Raw genomic sequence first — 22,883 nt, 5'->3', positions numbered from 1 at the left:
CTGTGCAAAATTGTAATAAACGATGTGCTCTAAAGCAGCATTTCCATCAATCTTTGTACATGTATCCACAACACATTGCCTCAGATGATTTTTCACTGAATCCACTTTTGCCTTCAGCACACCCAACACGTAGTAATCAAGAGAGTTCAATCTATTAAAAATATATATAGTCTCCAGACTTTGTGGTCACTTGAATTTTATTTCTTATAAGATTCACATACTCGAAGTCATATAAGCATTTTAACCATGTATATTATACCAAGTAAAAATGAATACTAAAAATGAGGTAATGGAGAAAACAACAAAATTAGATTTCTTTTGCTTTCAAATAATTCCACACCAAAACATTTTGCTGGAAATGAAGTGATTTTTAATTTATAAATAAAAGACTCTCTAAATGATTTTCAGAATATATTACAAGTTTAGTTTTAAATAGACTTATATTTATAACAGGTCTTACAATGATTTCAATAAATAGGGACTCCAGAGCACAATGTGGAGGTACAACAATCACGTGTTGACCTCTTAATATTCCAAGGGGATCAAAATCTTTTTCAAACACAGAAGGAAACTGGGCTTTGTACAGTGCTAACCCCTAATAGCTATTCTCCTTTATAAACTACAATATTATTGTCAGTTTCATATACTTTTACTTTATAAAGAACTCCTACAGGAAGAACTTTCTGGAGGCTGTCCCAGATATAAACAGCTACATTTTCAGTCGTGCTATAGGAAAACAAACAAACAAACAAAAATTCAAAATGCAAACAATAAAATTTCATGTTTAATATTTATAGAGAATAGAAATTCTAGTTTTGAAAGATTTAATTAAAACTTCAGAAATCACACAACAATCAAATATTCAAATCAATTCTTGTTTTACAATCTATATAAAGCAAGGTATAGTGCCACCCACCTCACCACATCTGCAAAGTATGGCACATCCATATCCAGATTCTTATGATCAAGGGGCTGCATAATCGCCTCCTAGAGACAAAACCAAGGGAAAATATCATTGGCTCCATGTATGACTCAAATTCCAAATTGTTACACTTATGCCTCTAAACCTCACCTTATCACTTAGCCACTAACTAAATACTTGTAAGTACTAGATTTGAGTCTTACAAAGCAACCTTACAAAATTTTAAGTTGTGAAATAAAGTCAGGCCCAGCTGTTGGTAATGATTAGGAACCCTTGTTACTGAATAAAAAGAGGTGAGAAACCAAAACACAGAGAATCCTGGAGCTTTCTCGCAACACAAGCCACTGTAATTCAGAATTCAGTTTAGCACTCTGGGAATCCTGTCCAAAGAGTTAGCACCAATATTTTTCCATAACACTGTTACACCTACGGAACAATGCCACAATATCATGGACAAAGATCCAGTGACTACTACATTTTATAAAGCAGATCTGACCGAAATTATGTAAGCAGTTCTAAATTTCTGCTAGGAGGAGTAATTTAAGAATGGTTTTGGGCTCACGGAAGGAAAAGTACAAATATGTAAAGACTATTACTCCCTAATGTTCATGTATATTAACATAATGTTTTTCCTCATCATCAGCAAGGATTAAATCGCCTTATTCTTTCTTTGCTTTTTGCTTTTAGCTATTGCAAAAAATCTAGCATTTGTGAAAAAAATCTAATTTTCCATATGGTGTAGTTTCAAGAAGGGTACATTAATAACAGTAATAGCAATCATTTCTTGAGAAAAACTAGAATCATACAAAAAGAGTAAGTCCTAGATCAAACGGTTGTTGAAACAGATCCAATGAAGGGATGTTCCACATGAATAGCAAGAAAATAGGTATCTTTGCTTCATCTTCAATCCCAGTTCCAGTCCCAATTTCTCCAGTAAAGCCTCTTATGCCGGACTTTTTGTTTTCTTTTGTTTTGTTTTTAGAGACAGGGTCCCTGTCATCCAGGCTGGAGTACAAGTGGCACAATCATAGCTCACTGCAGCCTTGAACTCCTGGGCTCAAGCAATCCTCTCCCCATGGTAGGGTTCTAAGTTCACTCTATATGCCACGATGAGTCACTTTCACTGATGAAAGTGTGTGGTGTCCTTCAGGCACACAAAAGCAGAAAACAGCACAGAGAACCCCTCCTGCAGTATTCAGTCAGATGTTGAGGGCTTTTATGTTGCTTTCTTATCTCTTTCCTTTCTTTTCTCTTTCTTTTCTTTTCTTTTCTCATTTTCTTTCTTTTTCTTTCTTTCCCCTCCCCTCTAATCTCCTCCCCTCCCCTCTACTCTCCTCTCTTTTCCTCTTCTCCTGTCTCTGTCTCTCTCTCTCTCCCCCATGGCCCCCCCAACCCCTGCCCCATAAATGCATGCAGGCCCTATCTCTATAACTTTCCTAAAGTACTTTGAGCACAGTGCTGTTTCTTCATTCACTCATTCTTTTCCTCATTTATGAAATCAACAGTTAATTAACAATTACTATTCTTCACCTCCTAGAAAAAGTAATGTATACACTCTGTGGGCTACATCTCATTCATCTTTGTATACTTAGCTCACAAACTGATGCAAAGTAGACAAATTTGTTGAATATATGAATAATGTGAAAGAAGTAAACACCACTAATAACATCATTTTAACAAAGCAAATGTCAAATTTCAGAACAAAACGAAGCTGCAAGTGCAATGACGGCATAATAACCAGCTGGATGGAAAGAAATCTACTCCCAACTTTGCAAATAACCAGCCACACAATCTGCGGCAAGTCCGTTAACTGTTCAGCATCTCTCAATCTTAATCTACGGATTGAAGAAGTTGGTTTGAATAATCTCCAAAGTCTCTTACAAAGCAAGAATTCTATAATGATATAATCAGTTAAGTTCTTCACTGAACCCCTTGTGTGTTATCTCTATGATGTACTGCTGTCGTGGGTTTATAATAAATCTAGAGTGAATAACATGGTGTGGTATCTAAATCTATGATCAAAAGTACAAGGAATATTCAGAGAGGGAAGAGAAAGCTCCAAGGAGAAGGCTCATGCCTGTAATTCCAGCACTTTGGGAGGTCAAGGCAGGACACATTTGAGACCAGCCTAAACAACATAGTGAGACCCCTACCTCTACAAAAAGAAAAATTTGCATTGGCTCTGTGCCTATTAAAAAAAAAAAAGTAAGTCTCAAGGAGAAAGCTATGTCTTAAAAGAAATGGAGAATTTGTTAACTGAAGGAAATCAGGATATTCCAACAAGGAATACAAGGTAAGCATGTTATATTTCCTCCCATCGCTGTAACACAACTGTGACTAATTTCCATTAAGTCACCAAAACACCTTTAGAGGCCATGCGAGTAGTTCCTCCAACTATACCCCAACACCCACATCCAATTCTACTCACAGAGTCATGGAGCCTTAGGATATAACTGGTTGGGGAGGTAGATAGGGGGCCACCAAATATTATACTTAGGGAATAGCACATAATAAGCACCCAACATGCCATTACCTCCATATATTTTTTGAGATCAGCCAAATTCATAACCATTCCCGTAGCAGGGTCAATCTAAAGAATAAACAAAGGTGAATATTACTCTCATAGGCTCTCCATATTAAACAGCTGGCAAATTATTAAAGGCAGTACAGTATGCAGAGACTGTGCCCACATTTGCCTTCATCCCAGAGATAATCACTGACCTCAGCATGGAAGCACCATGTACTTCAAGCATCCTTTTCATTGTATAGCCCTTCTACCTGTCCACACACAGCACATTAAAGACAACACTTTGGTAGAGGAGAGGCCTGGAATGGCAGCAGTTCACCACACACACATATACAAGGGCCAACAATGAGCAATACTGACTGGAACAGTTTTCAACACAGAATCCACCACACTGGCTGAAAGAGAGCCCAGCAATCTGAAAAAACCACACAAATATTTTCTGCACATACCTCTCCATGTACTGTCACCACAACTATGGAAAGGAAACAAAATACCAAAAAAACAGCATGACTTTCAACAGATTAACATCCAAGCACAAGTTAGCAACATACAAGCACAAGTTGGTAACATAAATTATTAGATCTGTCCCCAAAAGCCATACTTAAATATTTACCCCAAAACATTTGTTGTTTTAGTTAAGATTTTTTTTTTTTTAAATCAACCAAAGCAAGACGCAAGCAAGACAAAGGAGCTTAGTTAGGAACTTTGGCTAAGCAGAGGCACTCAGCCAAGGCTGAAAAGGGTGTAAATTCTGCTTATAATGTTAATGCACTAGGGAGCATCAAGATGCTGCTCAATCTCTGCCTGTAGAATTAGAAACTGTACTTGTAGGTGTCCAGCTACACAGCAAGCTGGTCCAATACTGAACAGTACCTTTCTGAACAAGCAATACTACTGGGCCTTAAATTCTTATCCCCTGCTCACGTGAATGTATACAAAGTCTAAAGTAATGCTTTGTAAATTAAAAAGTGCTTGTGAAAAGCATTTGAAAACTCTTGGCCAGGCGTGGTGGCTCATGACTGTAATCCCAGCATTTTGGGAGGCCGAGGCGGGAGGATAACCTGAGGTCTGGAGTTTGAGAGCAACCTGGCCAACATGGTGAAACCCCATCTCTACGAAAAATACAAAAATTAGCCAGGCGTAGCGGTGGGCAACTGTAATCCCAGTTACTCGGGAGGCTGAGGCTGAAGAATCGCTAGAACCTGGGAGGTGGAGGTTGTAGTGAGCAGAGATCACGCCATTGCACTCCAGCCTGAGCAAAAAGAACGCAATTCTGTCTCAAAAAAAAAAAAAAAGAAAAGGAAAAAAAAATCTTGATCAGTGCTTTACACATTAATAACTTTTACGAATGTATGTATTTTAGTTCTATACAAATACCATTAGGTATTACGTGATAAGTAAGTACACTGAGACTGAGATACCATAGATTAAGGAAGAGGCAGTAGCTAAACCAGTAATCCTAATCTGACACCTTGTCTGGTCTTTTTTTATGCCACCACCACACACTGTTTTATACTCTATGGCTTATGTAGCTGTTTTTTAAGGCAGGCTGTACCTCAAAGAATCATGTCTCTTATCTTTGGACAAATTACCTACTTTCTTGGAACACTGCTGGCAAAGCTTTAGACCAAACCTATTTTTCTGCCATATATTACATTCCTAGGCAACATTCTCGTTTTGTCAGTCATTATTTACTCAAAGAATAAAATCTAATTTTAACATTAGCCTCAGCCACACCTAATCAGAAAGAAATTTATTGTGTACTCTAGGACAAAGAAAAATGCTTTAAACCATTCATTGTTTTGGTCTGTTTGTAAGAGCTGACAATTTTAAGGTAAAACTTAACACACATCTAACCAAGACAACAGATCCTTTCATTCTGAACTCCCATTAAACTTCTCATTCAAAGCTCAAAGCATTCACACTGTGTCCATAAGTTTTCCCATTCATTGTGTCTACATTTGCTGAATACTCTTTCATCCTTATTGAAGGGCTGAAATGTCATCAGTTTTTCTCTCACCTTTATAATTGTGCCCATGGCCATTTGGATTGCTGCATTTCCCAAACAGTTTCAAGTTTTCTTCATCACTCAGAAATTTACTAACCAAAAAAAAAAAAAAAAAGATCAGCATGATACAAGTATCACATCCAAACCCCCTTCTCTGTTCCTTATATTTATTATTTGCTCTGATCTTTGAAAAGTCTCCCAATTTGTTATTACTTTAGCTCACCAAACGGGGAGTCAGAAATCATGTTGATTTTTATTACTCATGTATATGTCAGAAACCATGGCATATTCCCTAATTAGAAGACTGTACCACACAAATTAGCACAAACAAACCTTAACTTCAAGCCCCTTGTTCCACAGCAGCTGATCTGCTCATGGGACTTCCGCTTTTCAATTCAACATTACTGAGTGCCTACAATGTATCAGGCAAGTGCTGAATGAAATAACAGCATATAATGATAAACATAGATGGTGATCCGCAAAGTGGCTTACTATCTCATTTCTCTCAGAAGCTAAACTACTCATCCAGAAAAAAAAAAATTTTTTTAAATTACATGACCTGGTAAGTCTCCTATTTAACAATCTTGCTTTATACTATGTCTCAATGACTGCCTCATGAGAACTTTACCAATCTGTTGAGGAATATTCAAAGCAGGTGAATTTTTAAAATTACAATCTTTGACTGTTGTCTCAGACAGAAACCAAATTGCTTAATGAATGTTTATACTTATACACATCCATTCAATTTTGCATCCTCTATGAGGCCTTACCACCCTCAGGTGTTTATGCCTCTTATTATACAACCCCTTTCTTTTTGAGATCCTCTTTATAAGATTCCCCCCAATGTAGTTTGGATGTTTGTCCCCTCCAAATCTCATGTTGAAATGTGATCCCCAATGTTGGAGGTGGGGCCTAGTGGGAGATGTTTGACTCATGGGGGTGGATCCCTTATGAACGGCTTGGTGCCCTCCCTGAAGCAATGAGTGAGTTCTGGCTCTATTAGTTAATGGGCGAGCTGGTCGTTAAAAAGAGCCGGGCACCTCCCCTCCTCTCTCTTGCTCCCTCACTTGCACTGTGAGTTGCCTGTTTGCTCCCCCTTCGCCTTCCACCACAAGTGGAAGCTCCCTGAGGCCTCAACAGAAGCAGATGCTGGTGCCATGCTTCTTGTACAGCCTGCAGAACCAAATAAACCTTTTTTCTTTACAAAACACCAGTCTCAGTATTCCTTTACGGCAATGTAAAATGGAATAACACACCCCCACTTTCTCCTGCTCAGCCACTTCTTGTATTTAAAGTGCTAAAGTCTTTTGCACAAAATTCTCTCAGTGTACCCTCCACAAAATAGGCCAGATTGGAAACCCCATACAAGACCCCTGATGCATCCGTTACCTAGCACAAGCCCTGACAACCAAGAAACAAATCCTCGTTTAGCGAATGGAGGGATGAATCCCGTTAGGTAGCAATGGTCATCCTCATTTCACAGACGACGATACGGAAGGCCAGAGAGTGGAGCTTGTTAGTGAGTGGTAAAACTCCTCAAAATCAACTCTTCAGGGCATGCAAGCGGTATGTACGATCGGGTTTCAAATCCCAACTATGCTGCTTGCTTCGGAAACTGAACGTCTGGGCTCGTTGTTTTTTTTTTTTTTTTCTCTCCTAGCCACTAGACCACCAGGGACTGGGTTCATTCTGTCTTTGGTTAAAAAGGCGCTAAAACTTGCCTTGTAATTACATTAGATATGGTCGCCAATGCTCCTGGCATACAAGATTAGCTAACATTTATTGGGTGTCTACGCCGCGGCAGGTACTGTGTAACATAGGTGAGTTTAACACTGCTGAGCTTCACAACAACCCTGTGGCGTACACCAAGGGACTCCTAGGGGCAGAGACGTTTCTTCGAGTCGCAGAGTCGGACGTGGGCCCCACACTCAGACGTGGGCCATCGCCCTCCGCAGTCGGCTCCGTTAACCACCAAGCTCCCCGACTCCTCCAGGGCTGGGGCCACTCCAGCCGCCATCGCGATGCTCGGGGCCGACCGAAGACCAGCGAACGCGACCAACTCGCGCCGCCCTCCGTACTCAGCGTCGCCCCAGAAGCCCCGGCGCCCCTCCCGAGGCCGACGTCAGCACGACCCCAGCCCCGCCCCGGTGACGTTCCGGGGCCCGGGGCCCGCCGCCCAGCGCTGCACCTGTGTGCACACTCTACCTGTACAATCGGTGGCTCGCGCTGAAGGAGATGCGGCGGGACACTTGCGCCTGGCGGCGACGGCCGCCACCTGCCGTGCTCATCTTCCCGGCGCTGTCTGCACTACTCGGCCAGCACGTCCTCCAGCCGCGCGGCCGGTGTCTCCTCCCACCGCGGCTGCGCAGTGCGCTTCGGCGCGCTCCTGGGAAGCGCGGCTCCGCTTCCGCTCCGGACAATCCCGGCCTCTGGAGACCGTTAGGGGTGTCTCGCGGCTGTTTGAATCTCTTTGGAGAACAAGAGTTCGGACACCTAAGCATACCCTGAAGCGGTCAGGGTGGGTGGGGACACGGTGTCCTTGATCAGTTTGCCCCGCCTGAGGTCACGCCACGTATGGGTTAGGGCCCGTCTGGGCACACTTTGGGTACTGAGTGACCTCTCTGAGCCTCCCCTCCCACTGTCTCCTGTAAAGCTCCAGTGGCTGGTGACTCTATCGCATGAGCCCCACGGCCACAGTCCGCTTTATAGACCAAAAGGAGCAGGAATTGAGCCAGGCGGGCGTGGTGGCGCACTCCTGTAGCCCCAGCTATTGGGAAGGAGAGGGATCCCCTCAGCCTAGGAGTCCAACCCGGGAAATGGAGAAAGACCCTCCTTTCTTTTTCTTTTCTTTATTATTATTTTTATACTTTAAGTTCTAGGGTACATGTGCACAATGTGCATGTTTGTTACATAGGTATACATATGTCATGTTGGTTTGCTGCACCCATCAACTCGTCATTTACATTAAGTATTTCTCCTAATGCTATCCCTCCTCCAGCCCGCTACTCCGTGACAGGCCCTAGTGTGTGATGTTCCTCGCCCTGTGTCCATGTGTTCTCATTGTTCGATTCCAACCTATGAGTGAGAACATGCGGTGTTTGGTTTTCTGTCCTTGTGATAGTTTGCTGAGAATGATGGTTTCCAGCTTCATCCATGTCCCTGCAAAGGACATGAATTCATCCTTTTTATGGCTGCATAGTATTCCATGGTGTATATGTGCCATGTTTTCTTAATCCAGTCTATCACTGGTGGACATTTGGGTTGGTTCCAAGTCTTTGCAATTGTGAATAGTGCTGCAATAAACATAACGTGTGCATGTGTCTTTATAGTAGTAGCATGATTTATAATCCTTTGGGTATATACCCAGTAATGGGATCACTGAGTCAAATGGTATTTCTAATCCTAGATCCTTGAGGAATCGTCACACTGTCTTCCACAATGGTTGAACTAATTTACACTCCCACCAACAGTGTAAAAGCATTCCTATTTCTCCACATCCTCTCCAACATCTGTTGTTTCCTGACTTTAATGATTGCCATTCTAACTGGCGTGAGATGGTATCTCACTGTGGTTTTGATTTGCATTTATCTGATGACCAGTGATGAGCATTTTTTCATGTGTCTGTTGGCTGCATAGATGTCTTCTTTTGAGAAGTGTGTGTTTGTATCCTTTGCCCACTTTTTGATGAGGTTGTTTGATTTTTTCTTGTAAATTTGTTTAAGCTCTTTGTAGATTCTGGATATTAGCCCTTTGTCAGATGGGTAGATTGCAAAAATTTTCTCCCATTCTGTAGGTTTCCTGTTCACTCTGATGGTAGTTTCTTTTGCCATGCAGAAGCTCTTTAGTTTAATTAGATCCCATTTGTCTATTTTGGCTTTTGTTGCCATTGCTTTAGATGTTTTAGTCATGAAGTTCTTGCCCATGCCTATGTCCTGAATGGTATTACCTAGGTTTTCGTCTAGGGTTTTTATGGTTTTCAGTCTAAATAAGTCTTTAATCCATCTTGAGTTAATTTTTGTATAAGATGTAAGGAAGGGATTCAGTTTCAGCTTTCTACATATGGCTAGCCAGTTTTCCCAGCACTATTTATTTAATAGGGAATCATTTCCCCATTTCTTGTTTTTATCAAGTTTGTCAAAGATCAGATGGTTATAGATGTGTGGTGTTATTTCTGAGGCCTCTGTTGTATTCCATTGGTCTATATATCTGTTTTGGTACCCATACCATGCTGTTTTGGTTACTGTAGCCTTGTAGTATAGTTTGAAGTCGGGTAGCGTGATGCTGCCAGCTTCGTTCTTTTTGCATAGGATTAAGACCCTCATTTCTTTAAAAAATTTTTTTAAAAAGAACAGGAATTTGAGAGCACAAATAAGACCACGTGGCAACAGTCCTTTTGACTGTTGTGTAATGATTCTTACTAATGGAAATTCTAAAGACATTCTTATCCACAAGTGTGTATGGACCCATTTATCACTCTGGGTGGCATAGTGTGAACAAAGGCACCCGTGAACACATATTAGCAATTCTTCTGCCAGTGTAGACACATTGAGAGTGAAAGGATCTTTTTTCCTCACATCTACTCACAAGGGTGTCCAAACTACACACAGTTCCTAGAATCATGTTACCTCTTGCTTCCATTCATTCTTTCATTAAATATTTATTGGGAATCTACTATGTGGCTGGCATTGTTCCAGGTACTGGGGAGGACAGCTCCACTGTATATGAGAAAAATCAAATGATGAAAAGCAGGACAAGTCAGTGATTAATAACGGACTTGGAAAAGTTTTCTTTAAAAAGAAAGATAAAATCATGGGGGTAATAGAAATAAGCTCAAATGGTGATTTCCCTCAAATATCTCCTACTTATAGCTATATATTCTGTTTGTTCTGTATTAATCTACTAACAGGTTATTTAGCAAACACTCTCCATACATTTTCAGATGTTTGTTTCATCTACCCCATTGTACTGTAAAGAAAAAACTTCAAAGAACATGTAGAGATTTTTGAGATAGACTATTTAATTCAATACTTTCACTTTACAGATAAGAAAATACAGCCCCAGATAAGTGAATTACTATTGCAAGATCACTCAGAACAGAAACATTATTTCCCAGGTATGGACTATCTCAATGATAAATACTCTCTAGCAGTCAGTGGTTACACAAATAGTTGCTCATTCCAAAACCAGCTTAAAGAATCAAAATAAAATGAAAGAGTAAGAGAAATGTCTGCAAAATTGTTTTTATTAATAATACTTGTTTGTTTTAGTAAAATATTTCACTGCATTTGCAGAGTTGAAGTTTAACCTGTTTGGAAATAGGATTGTTGCACATGTATTGAGATGAGGTCTTTAGTATGAGCCCTAATCCAACGTGACTGATGTTCTTGTAGAAAGGGGAAACTTGAACTCAAAAACTGACACATACAGAGGGAAGATGATGTGAAGACACGGACAACACCATCTGCAAGCCCAGAAGAGGGAACTGGAACAGCTCTTTCTTCAAAGCCCTCAGAAGGAACAAACCAACTTTGATTTTAGACTTCTAGCCTCTAGAATTGTGAGACAATTCATTTCTGTTAAGACCTCTGTGGTACTTTGTTATGGCAGCCATAGCAGACTAACACACTAACCAATAAGAAAATAACATTTCTTTTAGCTTTCAGTTCTTTGAGATCAACAGCCATTTAGGTATAGTTCCCACTTCACTCTTGCAACACTTACTGGCTTGTGCTTGGCTGTGTTGTCTCAGAAGGCTAACTTCTATTAAAAGATCCCATAAGGGCCCCTGGCCAGCCTTCCTGCCTCAACTCTCCTGCTGTCTCCAGGGGCAGGTGGCAGGCATGGGTACCTGCATTTCACTGGAGTGGTTTATTGGATCTCTGAGGGGAAGGAACAGCAGAAGAGGCCCTTCTTCCTCACCCAAGGTGAAGGGTGGTTGGGGCCAGGAGTTTGGACCCTCCAGGTCTTACGGGAAGAGCTGGGTAATACCTGGTGTCTGAGTGATTCTCTGCAGACCCTTCACCTCTTCAAGGACCACTCATCCTCCTTTCAGCCCCCTTTATGGGGGCTGGGCAGCTGTGGAGCCAGCCACAGAGGCTCTTACAGAAGCGAGGCCTGGAGTAGCCTGCACCAAGTAGCAGGGTCAGGGTTCATGTGCTCCTCCTCCTGCCACAGGGGCTGCACATCCCATTGCCCCACTACTGCTTTCTGTCTCCCTCTGTCTAGCTTCCAGGGCAGGGAGCAGGCCCCACCTAGGGCTGCAGGCAGTCTGGCCTGTGCCAGCATGGGCTCTTGTGCCCACCAGCCTCACAGGTGCTGTGCTTTGTGCTCTTGGCTGCTGTGCTGGGACAGAATGGGATGCCAGGAAGAGAAGAAAGGGGGTGCAGTCTGAGGCCACCACCCCCCTTCCTATCTAAGGGAGGGTTGAAGACAAGGGGCTGGCATTCAGTGGGCAACAGAAAGGAGAGGCTCCTTGAAGCTGCTCAATCAGAGGCCCCCTGTCCCTCCTTTTGCCCTCCCCAGGACTAAAGACCTGGAGGGGCTGGGTGTGGGGCTGGCTTTTGGAGTGTGGAGGTGAATATGTGGGAGCAGAGATCATGAATAACTCAGGGCAGTGAACAGTGCACCAAGAGCAGGGCTGTGTGTGGGAGGCTGCAGCCAAGATTGCCTCAGCTCCTCCCCCTCAGGCTGGGAGGATAGCACAGGCTGGGGGCTGAGGGTGGAGGGTCTCAGCTCTGCTGCCCCCACCCCGGTACTAGCCTAGCTTCCCAAGCTGTGGCTTAGAGGATAGTTGGCTTCCTGCCTCTCTCCTCTAAAGCAGCAAGTCTGGGAAATCCTGGGGTGAGTGGAGTCACCCCACCCCTAGTTGCTGGCAGAGACTGAGACTAAAGCATCACTTAATAAACCCTCCCAAGCCCCCCCCAAAAAAAAGATCCCATAAGGTACTCCAATGGACATATATTGGCAAGGCAGGCCCCATGTCTATCACCTTCCAGTCCTCATTCACTTACTAAGTTAAAAAAAAAAAAAAAAAAAGAAGTGTTTATTTAACATCTACTGAATGCCAAGTGCACTGCTAAGTGCCAGGGGCGCAGTATGAGTAACAAACACATGGTCCCTGTCCTCATACAGTTCAAGCTAGTGAGGGAGCTAAACACAGAAATAAATCATGATAAACTAAAAAAACCCACTAATTCTCCCTCAGGAAGTAAAAGAAGGCTTCAAAGAAGAGATGACTTTTGAGCTGGATTTTAAGATTCACCAGGTAGATAAGGGAATTCCAGGAAGAGAAGACAATGTAAGCAAAGGAAATGTGGAAAAGTACAGCTTGTTTAGTGCATATTGACGAGTTCTTGGCTACAATGGAGAGATAGGTGAGAGGTAAGATTGGAAACATTGACTGGGGACCAAATTATTGAAAGGCCTAGAATGCCATTTAAGTATAAAGGAAAGGAAGCTTCACCCCCTTATCTCCCTCCTAGCTCCCCACAAAAAGGGAATTTTCATCTGCTTAAATCACATTTCCAGGCACTGGTTGGGCCTTGTTTACTCACAAGCAGGCCTACAATGTGTTAAAAGTACCATATATAGTGGTGCTTACTCTCCAAAGCTATCCTCAGAGGAAAAAACAAAAAAAAAAAATCAAGCCAAAGTTCTCCCCTACTCCCACCCTGCCCCAAGGTAGCTGGCTGGTTCGTATGTTTTTCTACTGCTTGCATCCTGTGGAGGACCCAACCTGCCCATTTGCCTCTTCCTTTTCCCCTCAATTGTGCACCACTTATTCCCTTTCCTTGAATCTTCGGACACTGGCTAGTGGTAAGAGTTGGGCTTAGGGAGAAGAAGAGGCCCAGCCTATGCTTTGGGCCTTGGTCATATGCTCACTCAGTTTTACCAGAACTTTCTCCCTTGGATTACCGGCATATGTGCCTAGATTATAACATGCCACTGATCCTTTTTTGTCTTCTCCTTCAGGAAACAGAGAGCAGAGCCAAGGCAGAATTCAGGTATCCTTAGGTCAAAATCTTATGATTATACTGCTATCCTTCATATGTCTGAACTTCATTCCCTGTGTATTAAGACAGATATTTATAAACAGAGGAAAGATGTGACAGATCTATGGACTTGCCAGAGGTCATCCAGAGTCTCCTTCACCCTTCAGATCTAGGAAGATCAATCAAATCTCCATGTTTTGTCTGAGGAAGTACAATGAATGCCTTTTCAGGGACTTGTGTGAAAGGAAACAGTGGGGGACTTACACTCTCTGTTACCTGAGGCTCTTTGCTCCTGCATCTGCTCTATTCCTTCTGTTTAGGCATCTTCTTGCCATTCTAAACCTGCTACTGTGTTCTGCATCTCACAAACCCAGACATGGAACTCAGCCCTTTTACTTTATTGCCACAGTGCAAAACCCCACATGTGGCATTTGCATGTATGGAACACATTACTAAAGAAGATAGGGTCTGTGAAGTTTGAAGTGACTCTTAAGGAAAATTAGACAGGAAACTATGTTAGTCCAGGCCCGTGCAGAGAGCCTAACCATGAGTTCAAAGGTGCCCCATATTGTATGTCTGGGGGTCTTCTCCAGAGCATTCACCATGCAGAAGGAGCATAAACAGTTTAACTGGTCCTGGAATGGAGTTCAGCAGAGGGAAGGGAATGTAACTGAAGGAAAAAGGAACAAGGGATTTTAGGGGTGTTGGCAAGAGTGTGGTTTAAGTGACAGACCTTGCCTGCTTACAGCTGTTGGTAAGAACAGGCAGGGTTTAGAAATGTGGAGATTATATGGTCTCTAGTGCCACCTGTTGTCCAATTAAATGAAGAACTACTGGCTTGTCAACAATCCCTGAGAACTATACACCTAGAGATTAGAAGAAATGCCTGATTTTAATGATGTTCCTCAAAATAACCTCCCAAAGCAGAGCTGAGGGTGGGGTGGGGGTAGTGGGTGGTCCATAGGAGGTTGTGCAATTGCAGTAGCATCTGCTGTGGACAGCAGAGAAAAAAACAGTTTAGAAGAAGCCTCCATGCAGGATATAGCCAGCTTCCTGTCTTCTGAGTATCTTAGGACCAATGGTGACAGGCAGACTGTGATGGAAAGAACGAAGTGCTTTTCAGATTTATATTCAAAGTCTACTATCTATGATCATCTGTATTTCTTCTCCTAGGACCTCTGTCACCCACCTATCCGATGATGGTAATTGACAGGGCAGGAGCACCTTTATTTTGGACAAACCGCCACTTTAAGTTCCAACTCCCTTTCTAGCCTCATGTGTTTCAAGGAAATAACTTCTAACTATAAGCAAACAGAAAAAGCAGCCAGTTAAACACAAATAAAACAGCTCGGGCACAGAGGGAAGTAGGGGGAAAGTCTCTTGGGTAACTGCCAAATTTCACCCTCATACAATGGGCCCCAGTAAAACAGTGGGCCTTAATAAGGACATTCCTCTCCCTTCAGGGGCACTAAGATAGGGAAGCTAAAAGCAGACTTGGGGGGTATGTCTGCAGCTGAAAAAAAAAACAAAACAAACAAACAAAAAAAAAAAACACAACTCTCCCTCCCAAATAAGCACAACAAAGAAACACAGAAGCAGTCCAAGCCTCTAATAAACTCTCCCACCCTGAACCCTTAAAAACTCTTAGTCTGTAAAAAAAAGTTTGCCTCTAACCTACCTCAGTCAAAAGGCTCCTCTCGTGTTTGTTTTCTCTAAAATAAACCTGTCTTATCTGGCAAGCCACTTTTCATGTTTCTTTCATCTTTCTTTAATTCTTTCGGTAATGACCAAAATGCATGAATTTTTCTTTCATGTATTCTTATTATTATGTAGAGGAAAATATATCCAATAAATGAAATTTAAAACTCTCTTCAAAAGGTTGTATCAATACTTTCTTAATTATTTCAAGGAAGAGCCCTAAAATATATATATAAAACCATAGTTATCTTATGAATTCTGCTTTGTGGTGTTTTTTCTTAAGAAACATGAGTGCCGGCTGGGTGCGGTGCCTCATGCCTGCAATCCCAGCACTTTGGGAGGCCAAGGCAGGCGGATCACAAGGTTAGGAGATTGAGATGATCCTGGCGAACACGGTGAAACCCCATCTCTACTAAAAATACAAAAAAATTAGCCGGGCAGGGTGGCGTGTGCCTGTAGTCCCAGCTACTCGGGAGGCTGAGGCAGGAGGATGGCGTGAACCTGGGAGGTGGAGCTTGCAGTAAGCCAAGATCACACCACTGCACTGCAGCCTGGGTGACAGAGCGAGACTCCATCTCAAAAAAAAAAGAAAGAAAGAAAGAAACATGAGTGCCAAAGTTTTATTTGTTCATTCTTACATTTGAAATATTCTTCAATGACATCCTTGGCTTAAGATTCTTTGACATAGTCCTTAACTACTGCACAACTGCAGCCAACTACTTTTCGGGGGTTTCCCTCTCCGTTTTACAGAGGCCTACCCATTCCCCTGGTTTCTCGTTGTCATCAATCTTAATTAGGGTGAGTTGGTGTTCAGCACCATGGGCCTCCACCAACTTGACATACATAGGCTCACTGCAGTTGGATGCAGGCAGACAACGGTGGGCTTGGCGCTTGTCTAAGGCTTTGGCAGCTTCACAAATTGCACATGCTAGGCCATCATGGGTGAAGGCAGTCTTCCGCACCTCTTATAAAGTAGTGTTAATGGCCATGACACCTCCAGCAGCAATGCCTCCGTTGGCCATGATGGTGTATTAAAGGTAAAACAGAACCTCATATGCACTCGAGCCTCTGCCATGGCGTGACTTGGCAGTGGCAAGGAAATAGTGAATTATGGTTTTAACAGAAATTTTTAAACCAAATGTCTATTTGGGACATTGGTTTGGGAGGTACGGTGCCCTTTATGCTCTGTCTTTTCTATACAGTACATTCTTTGTTTTTCTTTTTATTTTTATGTTAGATTCTGGGGTACATGTGCAGACTTGTTACATGAGTATATTGTGTGATGCTGAGGTTTGGGCTTCTAATGATCCCATCACCCAAACAGGAAACATAGTATTCAATCGGTAGCTTTTTAACCCCTGCCCCTCTTCCTCCTTGCCCCCCTTTTGGTGTCCTCAGTGTCTATTGCTCTAGTCTTTGTGTCCAAGTGCACACTTATTTTAAACCTAGTTTCCAGACCCTGTGGTTGTCCCATCAGATGGGTATGAAGGTACCATGGAATCCATAAGGCATCTGCACAGGTACCTCTGCTCGGCCCAACTCTTCAAAGTTCTTGGCATCCAAAACTAGGAGAAAATTGCTTTCATTCTAGAAAAGGAAAGACAATATTGAAAATTATCTTTTCTTCATCAAAAATTTGCCTGTCTCCTCCACTAAGCTGTAAAATTCCTAATGGAGAGACCATGTTGGTCGGGCACAGTGGCTCACACCTGTAATCCCAGCACTTTGAGAGGCTGAGGTGGGTGGATTGCTTGAGCTCATCATTGAAGACCAGCCTCGGCAACATGGCAAAACCCCATCTCTATAAAAAATACAAAAATTAGCCAGGTGTGGTGGTGCACACCTGTAGTCCCAGCTACTCAGAGGCTGATGCAGGAGGATCACTTGAGCCTGGGAGGCAGAGGTTGCAGTGGGCTGAGATTGTGCCACTGCACTCCAGCCTAGGTGACAGAGCAAGACCCTGTCTTTAAAATAAAAGAAAGAGAAAGAGAGAGAGAGAAAGAGCAAGACCATGTCTTACACATCTTCATATCTCTCCCCAGAACCTAGCACAGTGCCTCACCTATATGCTCACAAATTGTTTCCTCAGTTGCTGAACTGGACTGGAAAGGATATCATAGCTAAAGAAGTTCATACCTAGAGCAAATAAATTAAGTTGTTTCTATCAATCACCTTCTAGGATTTCTTTGAGTTTAATATTTTTGCTTGCACCTTGCCAATCTTTTAAAAGACAGAAACTCTTTCTTCCAAGTTAGAAATGCCTCCATTTTGTGTTACTTTGTAGCTGTTCAAAGGGCAGCATTGCAAGGCAGACTGAGATCTGCCAAATCGAATTCCAGGAATGGCAAGTGCATGGCATGAGAACAAAGTCCTCCTAAAGCCCATGACAGGTATCGCTAATTGATCACAGCCTTTCTTACTGAACCCTTAAAAGGCCTCAGAGCCCTGCACCCCAGGCAGCCACTAATAATTAATCAAAGCTGATACTCAAAGTGAACCCATTTACCATAAGATTGCCCTAGACAAGGAGTCAGATAGTGAATAGTGTTATTGAGACACTGGACCAGGACTGATGACATTGGACTTGGAGGTCAGTTCATTGAAATTGGCAGCACACATGATGGTATAAACATTAGACCAGAGGTCAAAAGACTTGGATTGAAATACTGGCTTTACCACTATGAGATCTGATGCAAGTTTACTTCAACTTCTTTACTTTACAAATTCCACATGTATAAAATGGTATCCCACAAAGTTGTTTTGATAACCGAATATGTGTAAGTAGTTCATAAATAACAAATTCCTATGCAAATACAAATTGTTATTATGGTCTTCCAAACAGAACTTTAAAACAACAAAATATGGATTGAGACAAAAGGGTATGTAAATAGTAAGAAGGGGAAGAGAAGGGAAAAGGAATCAAAGTAAACTATCGACAGATGAGTGTGCATCCTTGACTTATCAGATGACTCAGTGCTACTTTTCTTTCTGACTAGTGATAGGGAAATATATTTACCTGGTTGGGAGTGATCACCACAGAAAGAATAACCCCACCATCTTCTTCATTGGTTCCTGGCACTGGAACAAAAACAGGTTCTGAGGGATAAAAGCCATCTTCTCTCCAAACCTGCAAGTCCCAAAAAAAGCATTCGATAAAAGGCCAGTAGTAAGTTGGGAGCTTTCTATGGCTTTTGTCACTTCAAGCATGGATTTGGCTGTGATATAGTTTGGATGTGTGTCCCCTCCAAAGCTCATGCTGAAGTGCTGAGCCCAGTGCTGAAGGTGGGGCCTAGTGGGAAGTGCTGGGTGATGGGGGCCAGTCCCTCATGAATAGCTTAGCACCATCCTCTTGGTGATAAGTGAGCTCTGGCTCTATTAGTTCATCTGAGAGGTAGTTGTTTTAAAGGAGGCTGGCCCTTCCTCCTATCTCTCTTGCTCCCACTCTCTCACCATGTGACATGAGGCTGCCCCTTTGCCTTTGCCTTCTGCCATGATTGTAAGCTTTCTGAGGCCTCATCAGAAGCTGAGCACATGCTGGTGCCATGCTGGTACATCCCACAGAACTATGAGCCAAATAAGCCTCTTTTTCTTTTTCTTTTTTGTTTTTTTTTTTTTTTTTTTTTTTTGAGACGGAGTCTTGCACTGTTGCCAGGCTGGAGTGCAGTGGCACAATTTCAGCTTACTGCAACCTCTGCCTCCCAGATTCCAGTGATTCTCCTGCCTCAGCCTCCCTATTAGCTGGGATTACAGGCATGTGCCACCACGCCCAGCTAATTTTTGTATTTTTAGTAAAGACAGGGTTTCACCATGTTGGCCAGGATGGTCTTGATCTCCTGACCTTGTGATCCACCCCTCCTCAGCTTCCCAAAATGCTGAGATTTCAGGCGTGAGCCCCCGCACCCGACCTAAACCTCTTTTATTTATAAATTATCCAGCCTCGGGGATTTCTTTATAACACAGAACAGACTAACACAGGCTGTCAATAGAATAATCTAAAAATAAAAGAATCAGCCCTACTGAGTTGAATATAGGAGAAAGAGAGGGAGTCTTTGCAGTCCCAGATTCCATCACCATCAAACACAATTTGTGTAACTATAATTTGCTATCTACTTTAAATATAGGTGTCCCAACAACCCTAACCCCACAATTGCCCCCAAAATAACATCAAGATCAAACATAGAATTATTTTGCTGGGCTTGGGGTCAATTTGGATTCCCTAGAAGGAACATACCCCTAACTTAGATGATTTCATAGTTCTCAAACTCAATAAAAGAAAATGGCTGAGCTCCTTAAATACTGAAGAATCTTAAGAGCTACTTTAAAGAGAACTAATTCAAAGGGAAGAACAGGTTTCTGAAAAGTTCAAAAAGGAAAGAGTTTTTCATCACCTTCAGTGTCTTATTCACCACATCAACCTTGATCAGAGAATCCCCCACCAAATGCCGAAAGCCACAGCCATAAAAGAAACGATACTTTTTGCCACTGAATTGACCATAGTAGATCTGAGGAAATTCAATGCCTCCTTCCTTTTCTAGGTCCTCCTGATGTAGATTTTCATGAGAGCACCAGATCTAAAAGAGATTTCAAAAGGATTTGTAGTGGTTGCTTAATTCTTATTTTCCTCTTATGTATGTCAGTGAGGAGCCTCATACTTATAAAGGTTTGTGACAGGGCGTGGGAACTGAGGTTCTACGTCATTTTTTAATATTGTTCCTCTTTCCATCATACGTATGCATGCATAATGATTGTCAAATTTTATTAATAAGCTGTCAAATGACATAGGAGGTAGACATATGCTTTTTATTCTTCTAAAGCTAAGGCATTGACAGCTACACAATGATAGACCTGTGCTAAGCACATATTATCTAAAAGGTAGGGATTGCAGCTGGACGCGGTGGCTCGAGCCTGTAATCCCAGCACTTTGGGAGGCTGAGGCAGGTGGATTACCTGAGGTCAGGAGTTCGAGACCAGCCTGGCCAACATGGCAAAACCCCATCTTAGCTAAAAATACCAATACATTAGCCAGGCGTGCTGACAGGTGCCTGTAATCCCAGCTACTCGGGAGGCTGAGGCAGAGGAATTGCTTGAACCCAGGAGGCAGAGGCTGCAGTGAGCTGAGATGGTACCACTGCACTCCAGCCTGGGCGACAGAGCGAGACTCCATCTCAAAAAATAAAAATAAATAAAAAACAAAAGGTGAGGATTGCTAATGTCAAGCTCAAATGAATAGACATTCCACAACCATTACACAGTTCCATATCTCTGTTTCAAAGCACAGGAAGGATAGATAAACACTGTGTTCATTCCCACTGTTTCTGCAATTCTTGTGCAAGCAGTGTTACATGACCTTACCCTGCTCGGATGAATGTTATAAAAGTTATTGGGTACCAAACATTTTGGAAAACAGCTAAGGAATAAAGTAACACCACTAAAGCTCAAAGTCTTACTCTAATGTTCATAGCATACCGTTCCATCAGCCTGTTTCACAGCACTGGCTGAAGTATAGGACAATGGACTCAGGTTGTCTCCCTCAGGGGCATTCAAACTGACATTTAAAGGCAAAACAAACCTTCGAGGGAAAGATCTGCCTGCTGAATTATAGACCTGTTTAGGAAGAAGAAAGAGATGAAAATTGTCATTCATATGGTAACAGTATGTCCCAATAATTTAGATCCAGTCAACATCATTGGCATTCCTAAATATTTAAATAAATGATAATTTCCATTCATTCATCTACTTAATATTTGTTGAGTACCTACTATAGCCCAAGCAGTTTTAGACACTGGAGATACAGTCATGAATAAAGCAAAGACTTTGACTTCATATAATTTATATTCTAGTGGAGGAATAATAAAGAAATTTAAAAATTAGAAAATATTTGTGGCCAGGTACGGTGGCTCCTGCCTGTAATCCCAGCACTTTGGGAGGCCGAGGCAGGCGGATCACCTGAGGTCTGGAGTTCAAGACCAGCCTGACCAACATGGAGAAACCCTGTCTCTACTAAAAATACAAAATTAGCTGGGCATGGTGGCGCATGCCTCTAATCCCAGTTACTCAGGAGGCTGGGGCAGGAGAATCGCTTGAACCTGGAAGGCAGAGGTTGCAGTGAGCCGAGATCGTGCCATTGCACTCCAGCCTGGGCAACAAGAGTGAAACTCCATTTCAAAAAAAAGAAAAAAAAAAGTGTTATTTAATTAGCATCAAATAAACAAATGATTATATAACAAAGAGTAAGAAACTAGAGAGTAACAAGGGGTGCTTTCCTTCTTCAGATTTGATCAGGTAGACCTCTGTGTGGAAAAGGATCAACTTTGCAGGCCTGGGTTGCTCAGACCCTGCACTATTTCAAGAATGACTTGTTTTCATGACTGACCTTGGGCTGGTTACTGGGAACTGAGTTCTTGGGATGTTCTGCCTGATAAGAGTGTTCTTGCATGTGCCAGTCCTTAAGTGACTCTGCAGTAGTTTGTCCAGACAGTTTATGCTAACAATGTGATTTATAATGAACACCTCCATTCCCTTGAGTATCTGGAACATCAGTAACTGAGTGTCATCATGTAGGGGTTTTATGCTTATATAACTCATCCCCAATAAAAACCCTGGACAAGCAGGCTTGGGTGCGTTTCTTTGGCAGACAACATTTTACACATGTTGTCACTAGTTCCTGGAGGAATTAAGCGTGTCCATTGTGACTCTATTGGGAGAGGACTCTTGGAAGCATGTACCTGGTTTCCTCTAGACTGCATCTCATGCGCCTTTTTCTTTTGCTGATTTTGTTTTGATCCTTTTACTGTAATCATGAGTCATGATTACATGATAGTCATCACTATATAGTCTTTTTGAAAAATTTTAATAAAGATGGGACCTATGTTGCCCAGGCTTGTCTCGAACTCCTGGGCTCAAGCAGTCCTCCTGCCTTGGGCTCCCAAAGTGCTGGAATTACAGCCATGAGCTACCTCGCCCAACCTATATTGAGTCTTATGAATCCTCCTAATGAATCATCAAACCTAGGGGTGATCCTGGGAACCCCCAACACAGCTTCTCTGTAGAAATGATGTTTAAGCAGGAGACCCAAATAAAGTAAGTGTTTTTTTCCTAACAGTAAGTGCTTTAAGCCCATTTTCCTCTCCTGAAATACTGTAGGATGGAGAACAAACTGCATCATTTCCTCCCATATACCTAGTCTATATGATCTCTGTAGCCTGCAGAAATATTTTTAGTGAGTAAAGATTTAGTGCTATTCTTAAGATTCATAAAGAGTTATTAGCTTTTTTTCTAAAAGGTCACCATGGCTTCAGAAGTTACTAGATTTTAAAAAATGACTTTAAGGCCAGGCGCGGTGGCTCAAGCCTGTAATCCCAGCACTTTGGGAGGCCGAGACGGGCGGATCACGAGGTCAGGAGATCGAGACCATCCTGGCTAACACGGTGAAACCCCGTCTCTACTAAAATACAAAAAAAAAATTAGCCGGGCGAGGTGGCGGGCGCCTGTACTCCCAGCTACTCGGGAGGCTGAGGCAGGAGAATGGCGTGAACCCGGGAGGTGGGGCTTGCAGTGAGCTGAGATCCGGCCACTGCACTCCAGCCTGGGCAACAGAGCCAGACTCCGTCTCAAAAAAAAAAAAAAAAAGACTTTAATTATATTTACAATTGTTTTCTCTTGCAAAACCAAAAGACACTTCAAATAATGGTAGATTACATCATATGGATCAACTACCCCATTGAAAACAACTAGAAA

General features: G+C 42.4%; 2 protein-coding genes and 1 pseudogene across 7 annotated transcripts in view; all 3 read right to left on the bottom strand.

Annotated features, from left to right (window-relative positions):
* Positions 1-179: 179 nt before the first annotated feature.
* Positions 180-7,818, bottom strand: PTS (6-pyruvoyltetrahydropterin synthase). Its single transcript, XM_025358008.1, has 6 exons — positions 7,663-7,818; positions 5,470-5,549; positions 3,899-3,921; positions 3,456-3,512; positions 917-987; positions 180-726 (listed from the first exon to the last, which is right to left on the bottom strand). The coding sequence occupies exons 1-6, from the start codon at positions 7,743-7,745 to the stop codon at positions 603-605; spliced, it is 438 nt and encodes a 145-aa protein (XP_025213793.1). The 5' UTR covers positions 7,746-7,818; the 3' UTR covers positions 180-602.
* A 1,323-nt stretch (positions 7,819-9,141) lies between these two features.
* BCO2 (beta-carotene oxygenase 2) overlaps positions 9,142-22,883 on the bottom strand; it is a 51,659-nt gene continuing 37,917 nt past the window's right edge. For 4 of the 6 annotated variants that reach the window (XM_025355161.1, XM_025355166.1, XM_025355162.1 and 1 more), the window contains 4 exons: positions 20,613-20,750; positions 19,535-19,717; positions 18,163-18,273; positions 15,744-16,733 (listed from right to left, as the gene is read on the bottom strand). In XM_025355161.1, the coding sequence (XP_025210946.1) occupies positions 16,620-16,733; positions 18,163-18,273; positions 19,535-19,717; positions 20,613-20,750 (546 nt within the window). In that variant the 3' untranslated portion in view covers positions 15,744-16,619. Of the gene's footprint in view, positions 10,245-15,743; positions 16,734-18,162; positions 18,274-19,534; positions 19,718-20,612; positions 20,751-22,883 lie in introns of those variants that run through there. The other 2 variants (XM_025355164.1, XM_025355165.1) reach the window with 2 other exon arrangements.
* Positions 14,096-16,168, bottom strand: LOC112605959 (annotated as a pseudogene).

This window comes from Theropithecus gelada, chromosome 14 (genome assembly GCF_003255815.1).
Source record: "Theropithecus gelada isolate Dixy chromosome 14, Tgel_1.0, whole genome shotgun sequence".
NCBI classification, from domain to species: domain Eukaryota; kingdom Metazoa; phylum Chordata; class Mammalia; order Primates; family Cercopithecidae; genus Theropithecus; species Theropithecus gelada.
Note: the sequence above shows the minus strand (reverse complement) of the source record. Positions and strands in the feature narration are given on the sequence as shown.